This window comes from Micropterus dolomieu, linkage group LG05 (assembly GCF_021292245.1).
Source record: "Micropterus dolomieu isolate WLL.071019.BEF.003 ecotype Adirondacks linkage group LG05, ASM2129224v1, whole genome shotgun sequence".
Classification (NCBI taxonomy): Eukaryota; Metazoa; Chordata; class Actinopteri; order Centrarchiformes; family Centrarchidae; genus Micropterus; species Micropterus dolomieu.
In genome coordinates this window covers 2,187,801-2,205,523 of record NC_060154.1, presented here as the reverse complement: position 1 = coordinate 2,205,523, position 17,723 = coordinate 2,187,801, and the positions used below count along the sequence as shown (strand labels likewise).

The window sequence follows — 17,723 nt, the reverse complement described above, 5'->3', positions numbered from 1 at the left end:
ACCGTACAATCATGTTACTTTCTTTTTTTAGTTCCTGACATTCCTGTTCTCTAAAGAGAATTCTATATATGACCCTCGACTTTCACCTGTTGTTCCGGATGACATGAAAAAGCCACTGTCTCAGTATTGGATCTCCTCTTCGCACAACACGTAGGTCTCAACATGTGTGTCTCAAACATTCCTAAATGTTTTAATAATGTATTTAATTATCGTAACACCCCAATAAAGGCACATTGACCCTCATGTAAAGCTTCTCTCAGGCATCCCTATTTAGTATAAGAAGAGCTTTAGGGAAATCATTGTAGGTAGTGTCAAGTCTGTGATTTAAACAATACTGATGCCTTCCAATAACTCCAAATGTGTATCAATTACATGTTGTATATGTGTGTTTAAAAGATCTTGAAATAGAAAAGACACATTGTTGATTTAGCAGTTAGCCTAAACGTTAAGCCAATAAGAGCTAACTGCAAGTAGCAGTATTTATGAAAGACTTCCTGCTAAGTCAATTTTATTTATTAAAACTGAAACAATTAGCAGACTAATGAAGAAGCAGATCAACCTCTCATTTGCCGCCTATCTCATTTACTGGCCTGGTGTGGGAACACATTTAGACAAATAAACGCCTGCCTCAATTTAACGCCTGGTCTGGTTTTCAAGTTAGTTATTCAAGTTCTTTGGATGAATAAAATCTCTTAAAAACCGCAGGGTCGCCCGCTTTAGCTAAGCTGTTTAAACATTAATATTTGTATTAACGATCTAAACATATTATCAGTATGTCCGTATGAACATGCTACACATCGTTAGATCGGTTAGATTCTCCACAATTCAGTAGTTCAGTTCATCTAAAGGAAACAACAAGCCCCAAAGTCTAATTCTTAAAGATTTACAGGTGTAACCTTCCTGGCACAAGAGAGGAAAGGAAATAAAATGATGACTGCCTTTACCTTTTGAAGCGCTCGTTAAGTGTGCTAGTTAAGCCCGAATGTGTTTGTTCCTTGATTATTTATATTCCTTTAGTCTGTAAGGGTCCACCCATCAAAAGAATCAAAACAGCTTTTCATCCTGTCATGTAAAGTCCATCATTCTCTGTCTGCTAACTTCTGTCATCCTGCACCATGTTGTTGTCGTGATGTTACTTCAAAATAAAAGCGCGTAAGCCGTCTGGTCGGAGCTAGATTAAATGAATGACATGTATTTGATAATATTTGATCATTTTTATTCAAGTATTATTCTGTTTGAAATAAATAAACTGTTTCACAGTAGTTTCAGTTTTGTGAAAAGGAATTAAAGGGCTGTCACTTATGGATGCCTGTCCCAAATATAGCCAGGGTCAATTCAGTGATTTTAGCAAATAAAAGCCCGGGCTTTTTTAACGGTAAACACCAATTTTAAATTGACTAATCATTTTAAACAAGTAATCAAGCAAAAATGTCTGATTCCAGCCTTTCAAATGTGAGGATTTCTCTGTTTTATAAATTGCGTTTTGGTGTTTTACAGTTCGGACAAATTAGGCGATTTATTATAAAATGTTTCAAACTTATTGAATAATAATAATAATATAATAATAACCCAACTGTATTAATCAATAATGGAAACAATCATTAGTTGCAGCCCTTGAATGCACTTAAATGCATTTTCAGCTGCTCTTGTGAACTTGTTTCCATATTCTTGTTCTTTCAGCTACCTGACAGGTGACCAGTTTTCCAGTGAATCATCTCTAGAAGCCTACGCCCGCTGCCTGAGGATGGGCTGCCGTTGCATTGAACGTAAGAGTATCCAACATTTGATTGTGACTCAAAAGAAAATTAAATAGTGGTTTTAAGCAACAATTCCAGGGCCTTTGTTCTGCGAATGTTTTGCTGTTCATTCAAATACAATATACCTTAGATGCTGGCCACATATGGAATAGCGGTGTTTTGTTTTTTGTGTTGAAATTTGTGTTTTGGTCTGGCCTTTGCAATCAGGGTATGTGCCGCTAAAAGCCTCTATTTAGAGTATAAAAGATTCAGCTGAAGTTTGCACCTGAATCTGTGTTTTTCCTGATCTTAGTGGACTGCTGGGATGGACCTGACGACCTGCCAATCATCTACCATGGACACACTTTAACCTCCAAGATCAAATTCCTGGATGTGCTGCACACCATCAAAGAACACGCCTTCGTCACATCTGAGTAAGTGGATGAAGCGGACATTCGCTTCACAAGATCACCAACCATCATTAACCATAAAGTCAAAGTCTGTAATATGTTTTTATTAATATATCATAATTCTGTCCATTTGTTTGATGTAGTGTGGTGAAACACACAATGCATTTGCCATGTTTAATGATGATGATTGATAGTATTGAGAAATGTTAACTGTGTGTGTGTGAGGTCACACCTGCTGTCTTAACTTTATCAAAGTAAACATTATATTAGGTAGGTAGGTAGGTACATTTATTGTCACAACAAAACAGGTTATAAAATTAAATTGAGCTTTGTGACTCCCTTCTGCCACATAGCAGAAAATATACATTAATACAGAAGAAATTATAAAAATGGTAAACAGAAATAAACAATATTCAATGATCAATAGAGCAGTGCTGAGGATGCATTAGAGTTTAAGAGTCTGATGGTGCAGCAGCAGAAACTTCTATATCTCTTCCCAGAAGGCAGCGGGGTGAACAGGCTGTGGCTGGGTGGGTACTGTCCTTTAGTATCCTTTGGGCTCTGCGAAGGCACCTCACCTTGGGAGATGGGTACCAATGATCTTCTGAGGGGTTTTAATCACCCGCTGCAGAGCCCTCCGGTCCTGGGCCGTGCACATCCCACGCCAGTTTGTGATGTTTCCAGTCAGGATGCTTTCTGTTGCTCCTCTGTCAAAGCTGACAAGAACTCTGCACGGGAATTTGGCCTTTTTAAGCTTCCTCAAGAAATACAGTAGTTTCAGAGCTTTCTTCCCCAGCGTGGAGATGTAAGACGACAACGTCAGGTTCTCTATGATGCTGATTCTGAGGAACCTGAAACTGTTCACCTGCTCCACCTCAGCACCAGTGATGTAGACAGGAGTGTGCGTCTTTAAATTTCCTTAAATCAACTATCAGCTCCTGTTTTGCTGACGTTGAGCCGTAGGTTGTTCTCTGTACACCACTCTACATAATTATCAATTTCTTCCCGGTATGAAGTCTCATCGTTGTTTGAAATCCGGCCGATGATGGTGGTGTCGTCCGCAGACTTCACAAGAGAGTTCTCTCCGTGTTGGGGGATATTGGTATTCATGGTACAACAACACTATCTCCTCCATCATTGTTGCTATGTTTTGGAAATGGAACAACTTGTAGATTGTAGTTGGGAAGGGGAGGAATCTGATTTCCTTCCGCTTCTAGAGCAGAGTTCACCTACCTGCTGTTGTGTTTGTGCAGGTATCCGGTGATCCTGTCCATCGAGGACCACTGCAGTGTAGTCCAACAGAGGAACATGGCCATGAACTTTAAGAAGGTGTTTGGAGATCTGCTTCTCACCAAGCCAGTCGACAGCAACGCAGAGGAGCTTCCCTCACCGTACCAGCTCCGAAGAAAGATCCTTATCAAGGTACGCAGACACCTACGTTTAGCAAGTCAGAGACTGCATCTTTCAAAGTCAGCACTATAAGACTGAATGTGTCATAGAAGGCCAACAGACTCAGACTTGTCCTAAATATCACTGCCTTCTCTGCTGGAAGGTTTCATGTCTGTTGCACCTCTAACTGCAGCCATCATCACTGATTGGTGTGGTGAGAAGTGTTTGGTTTCACCTGTAGGTTTGAGAATCAAAGGGCTAGACCATGTCATCCAGAGAGGAGGTGCAAACTAAACTTAAGTTTCAGGACCCCCAAAGGACCCATTTTGAGGGGCTACGTCCTTAAAAGGAGCTAGCCACTGGCTGTTAAAGTGACCTACCATCAACCATCACTCAACCTAATGACCCAAGTTAAAGTTGCACCGAACAATATCTCTGACTTCCAGTGTTGTTTTTTTTTCCCCCAATAAGATACATGTGTGCAGTAAAATGGTCCCACATTGTCTTGGTCATGTGAGCCTGTCATTGGTGTAGATCAGTGTGTCTCAAGTTTCACCACTGTGTCACAGCACAAGAAACTGGTGGAAGGTACGCTTTATGAGGAGGTGACGTCAGCCAGCTACTCTGAGAACGACATCAGCAACTCTCTGAAGAACGGCATCCTTTACCTAGAAGACCCTATCGACCACGTACGTGTGTCTTAAGTGAGAGATTGTGCATAAAACATACAGTCAGTGTAGTGTGCAGCATTACTGAAGTGTGTTTTTGTGTGATTGACAGACATGGACTCCACATTATTTTGTCCTGACCAGTAATAAGATTTACTACTCAGAGGAGACGTCTCACTACCAGACAGCTGATGAAGAAGAGGAGGATGAAGGAAAAGAGGTAGGGAGATGATGTTGATGAGTTGTTTATCAGCAATTGTGAAAATGAGGAAAAAGGTATTAATCATGTAAAGACGACGGTGATTTCAGTTTTTTCCTCACTCTTTTCCTGTAATTCAGGAGTGTAACAACAACGAGCAGCACTGTGCGGAGCGCTGGTTCCACGGGAAGCTGGGTGGAGGTCGCGATGGTCGACAGGTGGCGGAGAAGCTCCTGCAGGAGTACTGCGAGGGCGGGGCCAAAGACGGCACCTTCCTGGTTCGGGAGAGTGAGACGTTTGTTGGAGACTACACCCTCTCATTCTGGTCGGTAACACCACACAGGAAGTTTCTTTAAAAGTGATCTCACCCGCCACTCTTGGGTTTTTCTTGTTTTATTCAGTGGAGAAGAGAAAAGAAAGAAATGGGAATTTGAGTATGAGTGAATGTAGAAACACAATTATTAGATGGTGGTGGGGGAGAGTTGAGGACAATAAACAGCAGTACAGCAAACAGAGCATCACAGATCATAAAGGAAAAAAGAGATTTGAACGTTTCAGTATTTGTTCAAAATTAGTTGTTAGAAAAATCACAACTGAACATGAAATAAAAGATAAAATACACGTCTGATAATTATATCACTCTGAAAAAACACATTTACACTTGATAGTATTATGAATATTTCTGTTTTTATTTACTGCATGGACATTCATTTAAATATTAGCCAATATTGTGTATTTAAATATAAAGAGGGATAATCTCAACAGTGAAGGAAGGTACAGAAGCATCCATAGATCAATTTTCAAATCACAGGAATTTTGTATTACAGTCTGTGTGAATTTGACAAATTATAGAAGTATTAAAAGTTTGATTTACTTCTCGTCTCCAGCCTGCTAGAGTTTTATGACGCCTAAGTCGAAATCAGCATACTAACTCAGCCCGGTTCCTCCTCTTCCAGGCGCTCTGGTCGAGTCCAGCACTGCAGGATCCATTCGCGTCAGGAGTCTGGCTCCACCCGCTTCTACCTGACCGACAACCTGGTGTTTGACAGCCTCTACCGCCTCATCTGCCATTACAGAGACACGCCTCTACGCTGCAACGAGTTTGAGATGAGGCTGGGCAGCCCCGTACCTCAGCCCAACGCACACGAGAGCAGAGAGTGAGTGATCAATGCCTGCAAAGATGTCAGAGGTCCTTCCTCTTTCTTTTGTGTGAAAGAAATTACTGGCGGCAGAAAAGTAAAAAATTACATTTGTGTTGTTGTGTTTTTTTTCCCCCAGGTGGTACCACTCCAGTCTGTCCCGTGTTCAGGCTGAACACATGCTGATGCGTGTTCCCAGAGACGGAGCTTTCTTGGTGCGAAAGCGCAGCGAACACAACTCCTACGCCATCTCCTTTAGGTAGAAGGTCAACACACACACTGACGGTCAATCACATAACAACAGCACTAACTCATCTGTTCTCTGCTCAGTGTAAAAATAGTTTTAGTTGCATACAGACAACCAAGAAGAAAATATGTCCATCTCTCTGTAGGGCGGAGGGTAAGATCAAACACTGTCGTATCCAGCAGGAAGGCCGTCTCTTCATGTTGGGCAGTTCGGCAGAGTTTGAGAGTTTGGTCGACCTTGTGAGCTACTATGAGAAACATCCTCTGTACCGCAAGATGAGGCTCCGTTACCCGATCAACGAGGACACTCTGGACCGGATGGGCACCACGGTTAGTCGGACACAGCTCAGTTGAAAGGAACAGCTCAGCCTTATAACATGTTTTACTCCATTTAATAAGAATCACATTTTACTTTTACACAAGTTTACTTTACTGCCGTCAGTGCACGCCGTAGTGCTTAGATTTTCACCACCTTCCAGGCAGCAAATGATTTCCATTCACAATTTTTGTACAATATGTCAACAAACTTGACTTCAAATCTGCTTTTGTCAGAGTAAAGGGCTGTTTTGTTTTTTCCCAATTAACTAACTTGTCTGTAATGTCAGAAAATAGTAAATCACAATTTTTCAAAGCCCAACAAAACTTTTATTTTCCCTTTGTTACATCTCTGTAAAATACATACTCAACTATCAAATTTGGATTGACAATTTCAAAATAAATTGTGACTTACATTATGTTACATTATGGTTGCTTGACAATGCAGTGCAAACTTTTATACTGTACCTTTTTAAACTGTATTATGATGCAATAATGATGTTGCGGACGATGAAATCATACATGGTTTTCACATAAATCAAGTTTCACATCATTAAAAGTAGATTTTTTTTTTTTTTTTGTATTACCACTGTGAAATCATTAAAATGAAAACCAGTGGCTATGTATGTAGCAGTAAACTGGTATTATTACTTGCACCAAAAAAAGGTCATCCTTCATCATACATCAACATTAAATCCACACGAGAAAGAAAACAATGGGAGCAACAACAGAAGTAACCATTGTTTGTTGTTTGTCAGGAGCTTGACTATGGGGCGCTGTATGAGGTCCGCACTCCTCATTTCTACGTGGAGGCTAATAAGATGCCCACAGCACGGGTAAGTGAGCCGTTTGTACTATGGACCTCAATGTAATCAGTGTGTGATTAATGTTTATTATATTACTCGGGGCAAATTGTATAGCACAGTACAACAAGGCAATTCAAAGTGCTTTAGAAACAAACAAAAGTATGCAGCACTCCGTAAATGATTAGCAGATTAAATTACCCTTCAAGATAATACGGATACTTCCTTTACAACCATCAGCAGTAAAATAATTACACAACCTGTAGCAGTACAACCGGTACAAAGTACTGTATATCTTTGCGTTCAACTTTGTAATGTAAATGCAGAAGTATTGCTGGTGCAATGTACTAATTTAAAGGACTGATAGTAAAATTGGTAATGCTGAAGAAGAGAGTTTAGTTTCGCTAATAACTCCAGCTTGACAGATTTTTGTGCTGTCAGATTAGTTAAAAGTTAGGGGGGGGAAAAAGAAATGGAAACACTCAAAGCCACTATATGAGGGAATTTAATCTTTGACTTAGGCACACCCTCAGTGGTGGTACCTAAAAATACAGTCAGACGGTGTTCCTTGCTGCTGTGTGTTTCAGTGTACAGTCAAAGCTCTGTATGACTACCGAGCCCAGAGGGAAGACGAGCTCTGTTTCCCCAAACAGGCGCTCATCGTCAACGTGGATAAGCAGGAGGGCGGCTGGTGAGTGAATCTCAGTGCACATGTGACTTCCTACGTATCTGTTACACCACACCGTCTCCCCTTGTCATAAACCTGTGTGTTGTCTTTAGGTGGCGAGGTGACTATGGAGGAAAGAAACAGCTGTGGTTTCCAGCAAACTATGTGGAGGAGGTTCCCAGCTCTCCCACCAGAGAACTGGATGAAGCAGTGAGTTCAGATTTTCTACATGGAGCAAAGTGTCAAATGATCAACTTGTCTTTCCAATCGTAATCTTTTTTTCTTTGTATTATTCTGTTGTCTCAGTCCACAGAGAACAGTCCTCTTGGAACATTCCTCAAGGGCTTCATTGATGTACCAACCTGCCATGTAGGTGAGTCTGATAAACGGCCCTGTTTGAGGCAAACGGGTGACTTCCTAACTGAATGCGAGCGTCCGACTATTGTGTCATCATATGCTCTGTCTACACCGAATCTGTTAAATATGCACTTTTGTTAAGTTATGTAAAAAAAAACAAAAACGTACCCATCATGATCAAACCAATCAAGTCAAAGGTGGGTGAATACTTGCCAACTTTCTACGATTGTAGAAAACAGATGTTTCTAGCCAACATCAAGTCGTCGTTTCTACCCCTACCTTGATAGATTTAAACGTGATGAATTAACAGTTTCTCATCCATGCACCGCTTTCAACGCGAGCGACAGGAATAAAAAGAAACGGGGCCGCATCGCTCGCAGCCAGTTAGGGCATTCCAATAGAAAACAGTGTCATTTAACTGATTATGTCGCTGTTGCGTGTTCGCATCACATTCAGTTAGAACACAGTGTGCTAACTTTTATTGAATTATATCAGGTACAATCAAATGGTTAGTGAGAGACTGATCAGATTCTATAAGGCCAATTTTCATCTTGTTGACTAGTCAATGAAAGATCACTTGACCAGTTTCAATTATGCAATTTAACCCTGACAATCAATCCAACAATCTACCGATTTCAAGAAAACGATTACTAATCTTAATTTTCTGCATTTTTGTTTATACACTATTTATTTTGTGTTTTATTGTTTTTATACTTGTTAAAAAATGTTCTACAAATAAAGATGATTATTTCCACATTAAATTGTCAAACTAGATAAATACCCTTCACATTTAGTCACTGCAATCTTCCAAAAAATTTATCCATAGGGATTTTTAATAAACTGGTAAAAACTGTTCTAAGAAAACACTCATTCCTATTAAAGTTTCCTGTTTTTTTTTAGTAGTTCTATTATAGCAGATCAGTGTTTTGTTGTTATCCCTCAAAGCAAACTGCCTTCTCACACAAAACTCTCTGTGGCATTTCCACTCTTCCTCCCATCATCTGTCACTCCATATATCTGTCCAGTGGTGCATAAGGATGGGAAGAATTCGCGGCCCTTCGTATGCACAATCCATTCCCAGCAGCTTTCATCTCACCCAGTTCAGACCCTGGATGTGGCAGCTGACAGTCTGGAAGACTTAAACAGCTGGGTCAGCAAGATCAGAGAGGCTACACAGAACGCTGATGCACGGGTCAGTACGACCAAAGTGATGCAAACTAAATCTTGGGAGTAATGTCCTGGTGGCAACACAACAGCAGCTGTGTGAATTTTTAAACTTCAATTTATTGTGTAAAAATTTAATTCTAACAAGCATTTTGAAGAAATGCTGAATTTTTTTCCCTTTTGTGACCGTATTGCTGGCCACTCAAAAGTAACCAGTATTTGAAAGGAATTTTATATTGTCACTTAACAGTATGGTAATCTTATCTCCGTGGGTAACAGATGCAGGAGGAGAAGCAAATGGAGAGGAGGAAGAAGATCGCGGTGGAGCTATCAGAGCTCGTGGTGTACTGCAGACCGGTCCCCTTCAATGAGGACAGTAAGGATCAAACTGCTCTCTCTTCTTCTCTCGCCTCACTTTAACAGCTTCTGGGTGTCATTTTATATTTATTTCTGCCGCTTCCAGAGATCGGGACGGAGAGGGCTTGTTACCGGGACATGTCCTCCTTCCCAGAGACGAAGGCAGAGAAGTTTGCGACACGCAGCAGAGGGAAACGCTTCCTGCAGTACAACCGCCGTCAGCTTTCAAGAGTTTATCCCCGAGGACAGAGGCTGGACTCGTCCAACTACGACCCTCTGCCCATGTGGCTCTGTGGCTCCCAGCTGGTCGCGCTCAATTTCCAGACTCCAGGTCAGTGTGCAGATATAGATAAGACTATGTGTAGCATGTCCACAACTTTCTTTTCATGGAGTGTAGAGGCTTTTACAGAGAGCAGGGTTCCCACTTCCCAAAGTCAAATGTCCTGTTGTGGTTTCTTGGTTTTGTTGCGGCAGCGTGAACACACCCCTTACATGTAGCACAGGTTGGATGACATTAATTGAAGTGACTCTCAATGTAAGCATTATCCTCCAGAGGTAAATATTAGTCCGTGCTGGCTAGTAACTGGTCATTTTTATTAGATTAACATTTTCTTCAACGGTCAAATAATGTTAAATTGTTTAACATTTAAAGTTTTCACAAACAAACAAAAAAAAAACAATGGCAAAACTGAAAAAAATGAAGAGCATAACATTAAAACAAGGCAATTTGTCATAATTTCTACACATGTAATAGATGATATCCTAAGGGACAGCCATAGACTTCCACAGAGAGGAACGTATTAGTGAATGACATGATCCCTGTCTGTCATAGCAGCTAGATCATCACTGAAAATGTCCTGATAAAGTTCTGGAAAATGATTCCTAGAAAAGAGTGGGAACCCTGAAAGAGGAAAACAGGAGGTACTTTATTTTACTTATCTCAGACAAACGCATAAAACATAAAGGAGGAAAAAGAAATAATTGAAAAATATTTTTAAAAAATTACAGTTTTGTAATTACATTCAGCAAGAAAATTTGATAATGTTTAATGTACCATGTTTCTAAGATTAGGACAGCTCATAAAAGCAAAGGAATGTGAGCTTAAATGTAAGCTTGCGTGGGCCTACAAGCCTACAATTAGGTGCATAACAATGAGTGATGTTCTGCAACCCAAAACAGCAAGGTAGATTCAGATCTCAACCTCAGTGTCTTTTGGGAACCTAAACCTCACCAAATACACTTTACTAACTCTACTGAAACACTTCTGAGGGCAAAAGTGTGTCCATGTGTGAGCTTTCTGTTTCTTATTTAAACCTGTCCTTCAGTGCAGCACATGGTATACATTTGCCACTTTAATGTAACTGTCTTACATTGATTAACTCATTTGCAAACTTACCTGGCAGTGAAGGTCTGTAGCTGGTTGTAGGCGATGTGAAGCACCCTGAGGTTGCCGTGTCCAGTTAGCAGAGGGACACACTTGTCGGACAGGCTGTTATTGGTCACATAGAGCTCCTCCAGGCGGCTGGAGCTGTCATCTGATAGGCTGGCTGCAGGGAGGTTCTCCAGCTTATTGGCCGACACATTTAGGTATCGCAAGCTGTGATGAAAAATCGACAGAGAATACAAACTTAGCACTTGAACAAATGAATAAATAAAACTGACCGACGGGAAGAGAAAGAAAATAAATATATATAGATAGATGGAAACAAACGTGGAAAAACACAAAATGAAATGCGTATGGAAAGAACAAATAGGAAAAGAAAAGAAGTGCACACCTCTGTGCTTTGATGAACAGGTTGTGTGGGAGCTCAGTCAGATGGTTGTGTTGGAGGTCCAGGACCTCTAGCTGTGATCTCTCCATCCTCTCAGCCAGCTGACACACTTCATTCCAGCCTGCCAGCAGTTTTCTCAGGCTCCCACTGGACATCAGCCTACAACACACAAACAACACGGCGAGCTCAGTCTCTCTGTGTGTGTGTGTGTATGTAAATCTGTCAGTTTCTTCCACAGAACCGTATTGTGTGTGTGGACCTTTTGTTGCAGTGACCCCATTTTCCACTGAGGTACAATAAGTTCACCTTATGTTGAATTAACTTTTCAACCACTACTCACTAGAAAGACAAGATATGAATAAGGAATTACATGCGTGTGTAATAAAGCCTGTAACTGGGACACAACTACCATCATGCATGCATGCCCGAAAAAAAAAATCTATGATAACATTTTCTATGAAGGCAACAGTACATGTTTTTAGTTATCGCCATAGGCTGTGTACAAACTGAAAATAGCACTGCATCAGCGTGGGCGTGTTGCTACAGGTACCGCTAAAACCTTTTGGAATAATACGTCGAGTATGAGGTTCTATTACTATCCTGTGTATGTACAGTGTGTGCAACGTAGGCTACCGTAAACAGCAGCCTACACTAAAAAAATGTTGCATATTATAACCTTCATTGTAAAAGTCTCTTCAGTTGAACTCTTAGAAAAATGTGGGGTGATATCAATATACTGCAACCTATCAGTTCAACACGCATTACGCATCCTCTATGCCAATTCAGTGATAAACCTGCAGGGTTAAGATATGGCTAATACGGTACAAAATCAGACAAATTGTTTGTATTACAGGATAATTTCAGGCAGATTATTCAAATGATCTGAGAAGAAAAACATTTTTGGTTCGACTGATCACAAAGACGAATGAAGTGATGAGTACTCACAGGGAGACATCGCTTTGTCTCTTTTGTAAGTTTAAGTATAAGTAATTTCGTGGTGGTAAACCTTAACATTTTTAAATTCTACTAGGCGAAATTACTTACTTTTCCACTCACCGGCCAAGAGGACTGGTACATGAGAAAATACACTGGCTAAGCATATTTTTACTGGCCAAAAGAATAAAATTGCCCTCTTGTTAATTTTCACTTTATTTGCTGGCGTTCATTTTGCACCATAACTTAAATGCATCGAGTTTTGTTCTTAGTGATGAAAAACGTACATATTGAATAAATTTAACAGTGACTGTGTGTGTTTAGATAAACCGATGCAGCTGAACCAAGCCTTGTTCATGCTTGGAGGTGGCAGCGGCTACGTTCCCCAGCCTGATATTATGAGGGACGACACCTTCGACCCTTTTGACAAGGACACCTTACATCTGGAGCCAATCACTATCCAGTTGCAGGTGAGGTCAGGTTGAGAATCACAGAGAGAAAAACAAAAACTCTGTAGTCTGGATTGAACTAGTAGTGAAATTTATGTTTTAACAGGTGGTGGGAGCTCGTCACCTGCCTAAAAATGGTCGCAGCATCGTCTGTCCCTTTGTGGAGGTGGAGATCTGTGGAGCTGATTACGACAGCTGCAAGTACAAGACAGATGTTGTAGGTAAGACAGCTGCTGTCTCATGGCCACAATAGTGTGAAACCTCAACCCCCTTGATTTACATTCATGACAAAATATGTGCACTTGGAGGTCAGTGCTCACTGGCTGTGTATTAACTGTCTCTTCCCGCGGACCCTCCCAGCTGACAACGGTCTGAATCCCGTGTGGGTGCAGAAGCAGTTTGTGTTTGACATCCACAACCCCACCTTCTCCTTTCTGCGCTTCACTGTCTACGAGGAGGACATGTTCAGTGATCCTAACTTCCTGGCACAGGCGACCTACCCTGTTCGTCTGCTACGGACAGGTGAATGTGGAGTAATTGTATTAATTTTAATTATTTATTTATACATACAATTAGTATTTTAAAAAGCCTTGAGAGAAGAGGCCAACACCAAAGCTATAGCTGAGAGTTTGAAATTAGTTGTTGTGTTTTCAGGCTACAGGAGCGTCCCTCTGAAAAACAGTTACAGTGAAGAGCTGGAGTTGGCATCACTTCTGGTCCACATAGAGATCGTCAATGCAAAGGTGTAATTCTTTTTCCTTTCTCCAATTCACAGGTTCACATAGGGCTGGACGATTAATTTAAAAGTAATCAAAACCAAAATTCAGAATCTCTAACCAGTGTCATTTTAACCTTGTCTGTTATTTAAATTTTTTCAATCCCCGCTGTGTGTGTTCAGCACGTAGTTTCTTTCTCCCACATAGACATAAAAATATAAATATAAAACATAAAAACATACCTACTGCGTGTGTAGTCACCAATGCTGGATGGTTGTGCTTTCGCATGCACATCGAGGAGGAGACAAGCCTGGGCTGTGTTAGGTGAGGGATTCCCCTGAAGGTAAAAGTAAACAATTACCGCAGTCCAGCCTGAAAACTATGAATACTCTGTTATCAAAATGTTAATGAGGTAATCAAGTGACGTATGGGGACAAATAAGTAAGTGTTCAATTAATTGTGATTTAGATCGTCCAGCCCTAAGTTGATATACATACAATTCCATATATTATTTACAACAAATTATTATTTTATAATTACAATCTCCCATAAATGGTAAATAGCTGCACTTTTATCCTAAGTACTTAACATTTTTGCCTCATTCACATGCCAATGGCTGGGTGCTACCATGCAAGGTACTACATCATTTTGGGTTCAGTGTCTTGCAAGGACAGGAGTTGTAAAACGAAACAATCTAAGTCTACTCAAAGTTAATAAATGATGAAACTGAATCATCATAAACTAGCCCTGCTCTTCTTGCTCAACCCCTCAAAAAGCTGTAATTTACACTTGCCTTGCTGTTCTCTGATCCTCACTGTGGCTGCAGGAGGAAGATGACGAGAACATGTACATGTCCATCCAGCGGCTGCGGGATCGAACCAGCGAGCTGTCAATCCAGGTTTCCCTCCTTGAGAGGTCAGGCTCAGGAGATCTCAGCTACCAGCAGAGTCTGGAAGAACTCAGAGCGGCTCAGGACCAGCTGAGTGAGCTGGTGGAGGCTCGAAACCGCAGGTGACTGATCATATAGCGCACACTGAGGGGAAAAGAAAGGAGGAGGGATTCATTTATTTGTATAGACAACAGTTTAAATTTTACTTATTAGTGCTGAAAAGTAAGTCAATGGATTATTTAGATCAAATGTTTTCTGGTTCCAGAATTGTAAGGATTTGCTCTTATTGATTTGGGAAAAAAAACAAGCTGTGAACTTTTGTTTTGTGTGTTCTATTTTACAGAGGAAAATGATAAACAATATATTTAATGAAAATACATATTACATACATACATGTGCAGCCTATGCACTGCTTTGTGTAGATACAACTAGCAAATATTTTCTTAATTGTTTGATTTATATATTGTCAGTTTTACTGAAAACTGAAATATTCACATTTTATAAGCTGGAATCAGTGAATTCTTATATTTTAACAATTATGAATAGTTATTAATTTTTATATATATATATATATATATATATATACACACATACACACACCTTTTATGTGGCAGAATATGTTGTTTTTAGTAGTTTAGTTTTCTATGTAGTAGTAGTTATTTGTATAGTGTATTTTTTTTTTAAAGTACAATTTTACTTCAAATTGTGGTAAGTGTATTGTATTTATCTTTTCCCTAAGATTGACCCATCTGGCCAGTTTAACTTTAAACCTGAATGCAACACTTGACTTGTTGTATGAAACCACAAACACACAAATTCCTTTTTGTCTGCTATTCCAGGCTGATGGAGAAGAAGAGGAGGGAGAAGCTGAGGCAGCAAGCCGCGTCAAAGCGCAGCTAATCTTGCCGCCCACCAGAGAGCGCTAAACTGCAATGCTGAGCAGTGGCAGCCTGAGAAGGAAAACAGGCTCTCTACAGCCGCGGCATGCAATCCAACTAACCGGAAACAAAAACATGTTTCTTCACAATAAAAAGTGAAGTTTTATAACACCGTGCTGTTCTAACAGCAGGGGGAAAAGTGACAGACAGAAGCATCTCATGGACTCACAAAACTAAGCTATAAAAACAATCATGGGCTTGAGGCTGAACGTACTAAGAGCAAAATAGAGATCAGGTTATGATTAGAACTGAAACAATAAGTTAATTAGTCGACCTGAGTATTTTAACAAGCAAAAATACCAAACATTTGCTGATTCCAGCTTTTCACTTAGGGTTAGGATTTTGTGCTTTTGTTATTATATTATGTGATAAAATTTGGGGGGTTTTGATTGTTGGTCAGAAAAATAACTATTTGAAGATGCCACCTTGAGCTTTGGGAAAGCTTAACAAGCATGTTCCTGATATTTTATGGTCAAAACAAGTAGTCGATTATTTGAGAAAGTAAACAAGAGACTAAGATAATGAAAATGGCAGTTCTAATCATGATAGGTAACCCTTAATACAGTGAGTGCCAGCTAAAAAAGCAAATCTGCTGCTGGCCAACCTCCAAGCTAGACATTTATAGCACATTCTGTCCATTTTTACAGCCATCAAGTTTCTAAAATATTGGCTAAGTTCAGACTGCAGGCCATAGTGACCAGTGTGAACAGGCCAAGTCACAGGGAATCTGATCTTTTCCAGTTCGGATTTGAGAGAGAGAGACAAAGTGTTTTATAGGGCAGATGTGTTGTACAGCGCCAGAAACCATCATGAAATGAACAGAAAGTTGTGAACACTTAATTCGGGAGAAATGTCACCTGTGAGAGGACAATGAAAAATGTGAGTCTCCCGTAAGCTAACCTCTGTTGCTCCTTGTTTACTTCTATAGCGCATGTGGGTCACTTTCAAGCTACACACTGGAGTCTGATATAGGCTACATTTAAACAATAATGTGAACTGGCAAACAAACAAAAACAAACATCTGGGGAAAAAATAAATAAATCATAATTAAGCATTAAGGCCTGCAGTCTGAATGTAGATTTAGATGTTTAGGCCTGGCTGCTTATTGACACCTTTTGAAACTGGAACTTTTTTGTGTAGATGGTGATATACCGCGCCATAACACTGAACTGAAAATAACAGATGCCTTGGGAAATTAAGTTCTCTTACTGTGTTTTAGTCTTTAGTAAGAAAAGCGGGATATTAAAAAGGGAGAAAAATCTCAGGTTACACAGATGGATGGAAAAAGGGAGCAGTGGGCACACAGCAAAAAGGAAATGTCATGTTTGTGCCTTTGATGTTTGTTGAGTACAATAACTAATGTTTGCTTTCTCAATAACTGGAATAGTGGCCCTTTAGGGAAAACTACTAACAAACTGGAGGAGGAATATTCACTCCTTTGGCTCAGACCACTACTCATAAACTGAGTTTAAAAGGGATTTAAAGACTGACTTAAAGTCTGTTCCTCCTAATTAAGACCAAGTCTTTTTTTGGGGGGGGGGGGGGGGGGGGCGGGGTGATCACGACTCTGCCCCCAGAGCACAAACTGGACGAACAACATCCTCACCGAGAAGATTTTTACTACTTCTTTAAAAGGGCTCAAAATACTGTAATCTATACTACCTTCAAAGAGAACAGCGATGGTGGGGTAGGAGGAGAGCGCCACCTGGATGTCACCGGCACAGGAACTCAGGTGTGCTCGACAAACAAGGGCTATTACAGAAAACTAGCAAAGCACTCTTTTACCTTCTGGCTCAGATTTCTCGCAGGTCACATCTGAACCACACGATAAGTTCCCATCATAATCACCTGGTCCTGGATCTGCCAAAAGCAGTTTAAATTCAACCCCACTGCATGGCTTCATATCTATTAACCCCCACCCCGAACATCTCATTGTATATAACTTTTTATTTATCAAACAGTTGTCCTGTTTTAATACATTAAAAAAAAAAAAAAACATACTCGAAGAATGATAATGGACTTCAGATTGAAGATACTGTAACTTTATGTAGAAATTAATATTGTGAATCTGGCACTCCCTTTAAATGTCCCCATAGACACCTCTTTCTCTCTACGCTATAATTGCACTGGGTAGGGACTTCTATGCAAAGACCGTCTTCTTGGCCTATAGCCATTGTATTAGGCAATTTGACTCAAGTTGTGTTTTCTCTCTGTATCTATGCTAATGGTCCAGTATTACTCTGCATTACAAATCCTGTGCAAGTTTCCATTTAATAAAGCTCTTTCATGTACTCCCTGTCTGCACTGTCTTCTTAAAATATATGTAACGCGAAACCAGCAGCAAGCAATTACCTCAGCAAGTAGGAAATTAAACTGTGAGGAGAGTCATTACAGGCCACTTCAACAGACAAATGAACAGCATTCAAACTCAGGATATCTCAGACTGTGCTCCAAAGATTTTGACCAACTTTATGGAAGCGATATATTACAAAAAAAAGTGCAGCACATAATAGTGACTTATATATACACTGATGTTCGACAGGTATAATGTTTACCATGTTAACCATCTTAGCAAA

General features: G+C 40.2%; 2 protein-coding genes across 3 annotated transcripts in view; one reads left to right on the top strand and one right to left on the bottom strand.

Annotated features, from left to right (window-relative positions):
• Positions 1 to 17,438, top strand: part of LOC123971715 (1-phosphatidylinositol 4,5-bisphosphate phosphodiesterase gamma-1-like) — a 39,723-nt gene extending 22,285 nt beyond the window's left edge. Inside the window, exons 10-32 of the mRNA XM_046050718.1 lie at positions 32 to 150; positions 1,681 to 1,766; positions 2,050 to 2,170; positions 3,400 to 3,568; positions 4,105 to 4,224; positions 4,316 to 4,423; positions 4,543 to 4,727; positions 5,359 to 5,559; positions 5,681 to 5,800; positions 5,934 to 6,117; positions 6,861 to 6,938; positions 7,493 to 7,596; positions 7,686 to 7,782; positions 7,879 to 7,945; positions 8,955 to 9,121; positions 9,373 to 9,469; positions 9,557 to 9,781; positions 12,480 to 12,625; positions 12,711 to 12,825; positions 12,965 to 13,126; positions 13,259 to 13,347; positions 14,147 to 14,331; positions 15,049 to 17,438. Of these exons, the coding sequence (XP_045906674.1) occupies positions 32 to 150; positions 1,681 to 1,766; positions 2,050 to 2,170; positions 3,400 to 3,568; positions 4,105 to 4,224; positions 4,316 to 4,423; positions 4,543 to 4,727; positions 5,359 to 5,559; positions 5,681 to 5,800; positions 5,934 to 6,117; positions 6,861 to 6,938; positions 7,493 to 7,596; positions 7,686 to 7,782; positions 7,879 to 7,945; positions 8,955 to 9,121; positions 9,373 to 9,469; positions 9,557 to 9,781; positions 12,480 to 12,625; positions 12,711 to 12,825; positions 12,965 to 13,126; positions 13,259 to 13,347; positions 14,147 to 14,331; positions 15,049 to 15,109 (3,006 nt within the window). The 3' untranslated portion in view covers positions 15,110 to 17,438. The remainder of the gene's footprint in view (positions 1 to 31; positions 151 to 1,680; positions 1,767 to 2,049; positions 2,171 to 3,399; positions 3,569 to 4,104; positions 4,225 to 4,315; positions 4,424 to 4,542; positions 4,728 to 5,358; positions 5,560 to 5,680; positions 5,801 to 5,933; positions 6,118 to 6,860; positions 6,939 to 7,492; positions 7,597 to 7,685; positions 7,783 to 7,878; positions 7,946 to 8,954; positions 9,122 to 9,372; positions 9,470 to 9,556; positions 9,782 to 12,479; positions 12,626 to 12,710; positions 12,826 to 12,964; positions 13,127 to 13,258; positions 13,348 to 14,146; positions 14,332 to 15,048) is intronic.
• LOC123971717 (PH domain leucine-rich repeat-containing protein phosphatase 1-like) lies at positions 9,194 to 14,157 on the bottom strand. Of its 2 annotated transcripts, none has more exons than XM_046050721.1 (5): positions 14,114 to 14,157; positions 13,563 to 13,657; positions 11,226 to 11,381; positions 10,847 to 11,047; positions 9,194 to 10,351 (listed from the first exon to the last, which is right to left on the bottom strand). In XM_046050721.1, the coding sequence occupies exons 3-5, from the start codon at positions 11,375 to 11,377 to the stop codon at positions 10,333 to 10,335; spliced, it is 372 nt and encodes a 123-aa protein (XP_045906677.1). In that variant the 5' UTR covers positions 11,378 to 11,381; positions 13,563 to 13,657; positions 14,114 to 14,157; the 3' UTR covers positions 9,194 to 10,332. The 2 variants fall into 2 exon arrangements, with proteins under 2 accessions (XP_045906677.1, XP_045906678.1); XM_046050722.1 differs by having other exon boundaries at positions 13,567 to 13,657; positions 14,114 to 14,128.
• Positions 17,439 to 17,723: the final 285 nt, after the last annotated feature.